This window comes from Nicotiana tabacum, chromosome 13 (assembly GCF_000715075.1).
Source record: "Nicotiana tabacum cultivar K326 chromosome 13, ASM71507v2, whole genome shotgun sequence".
Taxonomy (NCBI): Eukaryota; Viridiplantae; Streptophyta; class Magnoliopsida; order Solanales; family Solanaceae; genus Nicotiana; species Nicotiana tabacum.
The window spans coordinates 124,931,147-124,938,706 of NC_134092.1; the positions used below are offsets into that span (position 1 = coordinate 124,931,147).

Below are 7,560 nucleotides of genomic sequence, written 5' to 3' on the forward strand. Positions count from 1 at the left end.
CTTTGCCATTGGGCATACTGAGCAGTTCTCCTGTACTGTATTATTGACTTTATTCTTTAAGCTAGGAATATGTTACATAGAAACTGTTGATGGATGCCCCAGTCTAAGATGCCATAGCTCTACTTCATTCACTCCTTCAGTTACTGCTGCTCCTATTATGGGTTTGAACTCTCTTTGTAGAATGTAAAGACCATTACTTTCTCTACCAATACCCATTACCTTTCCATTGTAGAGTCCCTGAAACAGACAAAAGTTAGGGAAAAGTAACTTTGCACAACAGCTCCTTGGTTAACTTTGACACTGAAAGCAGATTAAATTTAAAGTCTGGGACATGTAATACATTTGTGATCTTATGACTCCCTAAAATCACTATATTTCCTGTACATGTTATGGAAGATCTACTTCCTGTTGGCACCTGCACTCTATTGTCTTGTTGTTTCTCTAAGCTTCTTAGTTCATCTAATAGTTCCTTGCATGGTGTAATATGATGAGAGGCTCCAGATTCAATTTTCCACTCACAGACATAGGTACTAGATAACAATGTAACAGTACCTGCCATCACATTTGAGGTGCTATCATTTGATCGTGGCTAGCTTAGGAGGCCCATTAACTGTAAGTATTCTTCCTCAGTGAAGAAATGTCCTTGTAGCTGAGCTTCATTTGTTGCATTATTGGCATATGGTTAGAATCCTCCACTAGGTTGTGCTCTGCCACCCTGCTGGCTGTAATTCCACCAAATTATCTAGTTTTCTTCTTACTCTTAAAATCTGGGGGATAACCTACAATTTTGTAGCAGTTTTCCTTTAAATGAACCTTATACCCACAGTGTTCACAGATTAATCATGTGCCTTTAGGTTTGAACCCTTATGTCTTTCCTGCGAACATAGTGAGTGGATCCCTGTGGGTATCTATCACACCAAGTGTTCTTTGGCTTTTTTCTTGTGACACAATTGCATAGGCTTCATTAATAGTAACTACTGGTCTCCTTGCAAGTATGTTACTCCTCACATTCCCATAGATTTAATTCAAGCCCATAAGAAACTGCAACACACGCTGAGATTTTAAATGTTCAACTGAAGGTCTTGATTTTTCACAATCACAACAAGAAATTGGGGCCAAAACATCCAACTCATCCCATAGATCCTTCATTTTAGTGTAATAGATGGTCACTGGATCTGTTCCATGCCTCGTCATTGCAATCTCAGACCAAAGGTAATATATCTTTGTTAGGTTTGAATGATCAAATCTTTGCTGAAAATCATTCCACGCCTTCCTCGCATCTGAGGCATAAATGATCCCTGCATTAATTTGTTTGAAACTGTACTTCCAATCCAAGACAGTACTATCGCGTTGTATTTTTCCCATTGCTCAACCAGTTCACCTCTATACCTGCTCTTAGTACATGAGCCATCTTCAAATCCAAGCTTTCCTTTTCCTCTCAGAGCTAGTTTCATTGCCCTGCTTCAAAGGGCATAATTCTCTGGCCCTGTGAGTTTGATTTGGATAATTTGCACAGCAGTTCCTTGGTTAACTTTGACACTGAAAGCAGATTAAATTTAAAGTCTGGAACATGTAATATATTTGTGATCTTATGACTCCCTAAAACCACTATATTTCCTGCATATGTTATGGAAGATCTACTTCCTGTTGGCACCTACACTCTATTGTCTTGTTGTTTTTCTAAGCTTCTTAGTTCATCTAACAGTTTCTTGCATGGTGTAATATGATGAGATGCTCCAGAGTAAATTTTCCACTCACAGGCATAGGTACTAGATAACAACGTAACAGTACATGCCATCACATTTGAGGTGTTATCATTTGATCGTGGCTTGCTTAGGAGGTCCATTAACTGTGAGTATTCTTCCTCAGTTAAGAAATGTCCTTGTAGCTGAGCTTCATTTGTTGCATTATTGGCATATGGTTAGAATCCTCCACTAGGTTGTGCTCTGCCACCCTGCTGGCCTGTAATTCCACCAAATTATCCAGTTTTCTTCTTACTCTTAAAATCTGGGGGATAACCTATAATTTTGTAGCAGTTTTTCTTTAAATGAACCTTATACCCACAGTATTCACAGATTAATCATGTGCCTTTAGGTTTGAACCCTTGTGTCTTTCCTGCGAACATAGTGAGTGGATCCATGTGGGTATCTACCACACCAAGTGTTCTTTGGCTTTCTTCTTGTGACACAATTGCATAGGCTTCATTAATAGTAACTACTAGTCTCCTTGCAAGTATGTTACTCCTCACATTCCCATAGCTTTCATTCAAGCCCATAAGAAACTGCAACACACGCTGAGATTTCAAATGTTCAACTGAAGGTCTTGATTCTTCACAATCACAACAAGAAATTGGGGCCAAAACATCCAACTCATCCCATAGATCCTTCATTTTAGTGTAATAGCTGGTCACTTAATCTGTTCCCTGCCTCGTTATTGCAATCTCAGACCAAAGGTAATAGATCTTTGTTAGGTTTTAAGGATCAAATCTCTCCTGGAAATTATTCCACGCCTTCCTCGCATCTGAGGCATAAATGATCCCTGGCATTAATTCATTTGAAACTGTACTTCCAATCCAAGACAGTACTATCGCGTTGTATTTTTCCCATTGCTCAACTAGTTCACCTCTATATCTGCTCTTAGTACATGAGCCATCTACAAATCCAAGCTTGTCTTTTTTTCTCTCAGAGCTAGCTTCATTGCCCTGCTTCACAAGGCATAATTCTCTGGCCCTGTGAGTTTGATTGAGATCAAAACTATCCCTGGAGTATCTCCTGCTTGAAGAAATAGCGGGTGATTATGATCAAGCGAGCTTACCTCATTTCCAGCCATGTCCGCCAAAAATTGTTTCAATGTCGCCAGAGCTTTATGTCGGATTAGATCCTCACGATCGTCACTCTGATACCATGAAGAATTTGATACAGAGATGAAGCTTTCACTACTAAATCAACGGAGTGGTGAATTAGGGCACATACAGAGAAGAACTCTCTAAAATCTGTAAATGAGAAAATAAGGAAGAAGAAGTGCTATTCTCTTATTAATCAGAAGAGTACAGTGACTCCCTTTTATAGACAAAATACAGCTGGACTCACGTGCACTACATGTGCAATTAACTATTCTTAACAGACCTCTAACTGATTAACTAGACTCTAACCACAATTAATCCAGCTGAGTCAACAATGATTTCAATAGTAAACACCTAAAGCTAAACATACACCAATATTCTAGGATCGACAAAAGCAAAAAGAAGCTCCAGTATTAGCAAGGCCATAAAGTATATAGTGAGAGTTCCAAATTACTTCGTGAAGATAACTAATACACAAGGAACAAATGAACAGAAAATACATGGAAGATTCAATGATCCAATATCAGACTGGACAGATTATTGCTGCATTTTTCACAAGTCAGGGAATCCTAGATTATGACTTTCTCGGATCAATTACTCTCTATTTTCAAACAAATAGAGAAATTCAATGACATTGCTCCAACTGTACAATTTTGACTATTAATTTCTAGCCACCATAAATATTTAATCAAAGATATTTATGTAAGTCAGTCAAGTGAGACATATATTTGTTATCAAAATCAATTGGTGACCATTTGACTCAACACGACTGCCCGTTTTCACTGCTTCTTTCTCTATTAAATCAGCTACTTTACACAAGCTTCAACTTCATAATTTTGCAGTCTATTTAGGACCAATATTGTTTCAACATATAATAAGAAAGTGCAAAGAAAGACATTTATGTGAACTTTGAAAACAACAATACGCTTGTTTAGTAATCAATTATCAGTAACTTAACTACATAAGATATGTCAAATATTCATCAAGTGCATAAATGATGATGAGGCGTTGGTCAACCCAAAAGACATCACGAGAAATTCATAATGACCATAACAGGTCATGAATGTCGTCTTTAGAATATCCGAATCCTGAATTTTTAACTGGTGATACCCGGATCTCAAATCAATTTTGGAGAATACCCCCGCTACTAAAGCTGGTCAAATAAATTATCAATACGCGCCAAATGATACTCATTCTTGATTGTAACTTTATTCAACTGCCTGTAGTCGATGCACATCCGCATAGTACCATCTTTCTTTTTCACAAACAGAACCGGTGCACCCCAAGGTGACACGCTAGGCCTAAGAAACCCCTTATCAAGAAGTTCCTGAAGTTGCTCTTTCAATTCTTTCAATTCAGCTGGTACCATACGATACAGAGGAATAGAAATGGGCTGAGTGCCCGACACCAAGTTAATACCGAAATCAATATCCCTATCTGGTAGAATACCCGACAAGTCTGCAGGAAATACATCCAAAAAGTCTCGCACTACCGGTACAGAATCAATAGTAGGAGTGTCTGCATCAACATCTCTCACAAAGGCCAAATATGACTACACCCCTTCCCAACCATACGTTGAGCCTTCAAGTAAGAAATTACCTTGCCGGGAACATAATCTGGAGAACCTCTCCACTCGACCTTCGGCAATCCCGGTATCGCCAACGTCACGGTTTTTGCATGATAGTCCAGAATAGCATGACATGGAGACAACCAATCCATACCCAAGATTACATAGAAATCATCCATACTTAGCAAATGGTTTAAAGAGAGGAAAATGATGCATTAATTCCGTCTTTTTTGTCTTAACTTAAGCTAGTGCATTTCTTAGTGATCAAGGAAGACCCTTAGAAGGAAATTGTGATGACCCAAAAAGGTCATCTAATGTTTTAAAACTTGATTCTACGCTCTTAAGCCTTAAAAATTTCATTTTTACCCTCCTCGATTTGCCTGCGCACTCCAGGTATTGGCCCGGAAGGTTTATATGTTAAAAACTGATAAAAATAAGAATTTTTGCCTAAAAACTTCAGTTGAGTTGGTTTCGGTTAATATTTTTGGTAAACGGGTCCCTATCCATATTTTAACAGTCCCGGTGGGTCTGTATCGAAATATGGGACCTTGGCGTATGCCCGGAATCAAATTCGGAGGTCCCTAGCTCGAGTTATGATTTTTTGATGAAAATTAAAAGTCTGAAAATCTAATGTCTTTAAGAATTGATTGATGTTTGGCATTGTTAGTACCGGGTCCGTATTTTGGTTTCGAAACCCGGAATAGGTTCATTATAATATTTAAGACTTGTCTATGAAATTTGGTGAGAAACGGAGTTGGTTTGACGTGATTGAGACGTCGCGTGGAGAAAATAGAAATTTTACAGTGTTCTTGAAAATTTCATTGGATTTGGTGCTAAATTCATAGTTCTAGGTGTTATGTTGGCAATTTGATCTCGCGAGTAAGTTCGTATGGTATTTTTAGACTTGTGTGCATGTTTGGTTTTGAGCCCCGAGGGCTCGGGTGAGTTTCAGATAGGTACGGTTTGGTCAGTTTAGTCGATTTTTAAATATTCATTTACAGCCCTAAATAATACTAGCAGTTTTTCGTATACATGGGAAGATGTTTAAAGAAATACTGAATCTAACAAATATTATAGAACATTACTATCACGACCCAATTTTTCCTCCGTTTGGGTATCGTGATGGCACATAGTCTTAGGGACTAGGTAAGCCTAACAATAATTGAAACAACAACATTATTTAAATAAAATCTCTTAGAATTCCCAACAACCGGTAGTACAAGTCATAAGATCTACAGAGTGTTTGCTAGAAAACTTCTAAATACAACTGTTCCGGAAATAAGAATAAACAGTGCAAAATGAAAACTTGAAGGTGACTCCGAAGCCTGCGAACGCAGCGACAAGTTTACCTTGAGTCTCCGCATCAACAGTCCACACAGCTAGCTAACGAACAAATACCTGGATCTGCACAAAACAAATGTGCAGAAGAGTAGCATGAGCACACCACATCGGTGCCCAGTAAGTATCAAGACTAACCTCGGTGGAGTAGTGACGAGGAATAGTCAAGATACCCACTGGTCTAATAAACTAAACAGGTACAAGTATATGAACAACATGAGTATGATGTCTACATAAGGACTATGCAATATGACTCACAATACACTAATGACATTAAATAAAAAAACAACAAGTATCAGCAGAATATCATGAAAATAACACAAACAAAGTGAATGGAACACAACCTAAATCCGGAATCACAAATACAGCAAGGACAAGTAATAACTCAGTAACTAAAACCGCTTTTATATCAGGTTTTAGCCAACAACTCCACGAGGTACCGAATCTCGGACAAATCACAGCTCACGGGTCTCAATACCTGAACCCTAACACTTGGCATCATGTGCACTCATAACACCTCATAATCGCATTGACGACTCACGTGTCAATAGAGCCATTCTCACATAGAAGGCAAGTAAACAAGGGTGAGCATCTATGCTCAACAATATCAAGAACACCTCTTATCCGATAAGAGTTCTTAACTACGTGTATGCTTGTGCAAGTGTCCTACCATAGTCCATATCAGCAAATAAGCATAAGGAAAAAGAACGGACATCACGTAGAATATTGTCTCACAGCTTTCACAAGATAAAGCTCACACATGTATGTATACCACCACACAAATATCAATAACAAGAATGCCCCCAGGCCATAAATCATCACAAATCAATCCCTGACACAGCCGACCTTGGCTCGCCACGTGTGCAATAGTAATATAAATGCCCGCCTTGTCTCCCCACATGTACATAATAATGTTTCCACCTTGTCTCGCCACATGCGCAACCCACACATATATATATATATATATATATATATATATATATATATATATATATACATACATACTCCCGCCTTGTCAAGCCGCATGTGCAAATATCAATGGTAATAATAGCACGACAGAAACCTTGTGGAACCCCATAATAACAACCGCACGGCAGAAACCTCGCGCATCACAATAATAACAACCACACGACAGAAACCTCGTGCATTACCACAACAAGTACCACAACAACAATGACAATAATACAAAGTACGACAAGTAAATCAACTCAAGAACTTTAATTCACAAAGAAACGGTAGAACCAATTCTCAAGGAATAACCACAGTAAAGAATGTTAGGCGTAAAGAGAACAGCTCAACAAAGGAAAAACTAATGTGTAGCAACGATCCCACAATATACCTTTCAACAACAGGGAAGCTCACAAATGAATCAAGTAACAATAATAGTGAATCATGAAGCAATTGATTCTAATTAAGCTAGTAGATGTGAATCTAGTAATTAAGATATATAATCATAACAAGAACAACTGTATATTCAATGAATACAAGGACTTAAGAACCCTAAAAGGCCAATTTTCCACAAATAAGTCCGTGCACGCACTCGCCACCTCGTGTACACGGACTACAATCAAATAGAAGACTCAAATCCTAAGGGGAAGTCCCCCCACAAGGTTAGGCAAGATACTTACCTCGGACCAAGCTCAATCAGTCCGTAAGAATGCCCTTTCCTCGATTATCAGACTTTGAATGGCCCTAATCTAGCCAAACGCAAATTGAATATCATGAATACAACCATAATAGACTCATCTAATTAGTGAAATCAATATTTTAACAAAAATTCCGAAATCCGCCCTAAAGAGTCGACCCGAGCCCA

General features: G+C 38.4%; 1 protein-coding gene across 1 annotated transcript; it reads right to left on the reverse strand.

Annotated features, from left to right (window-relative positions):
• Positions 1-1,020: 1,020 nt before the first annotated feature.
• On the reverse strand, positions 1,021-1,454 carry LOC142168344 (uncharacterized). Its single transcript, XM_075229018.1, has 2 exons — positions 1,382-1,454; positions 1,021-1,298 (listed from the first exon to the last, which is right to left on the reverse strand). Exons 1-2 carry the CDS (start codon positions 1,452-1,454, stop codon positions 1,021-1,023), a joined length of 351 nt encoding a protein of 116 aa, XP_075085119.1.
• Between the last annotated feature and the right edge of the window lie 6,106 nt (positions 1,455-7,560).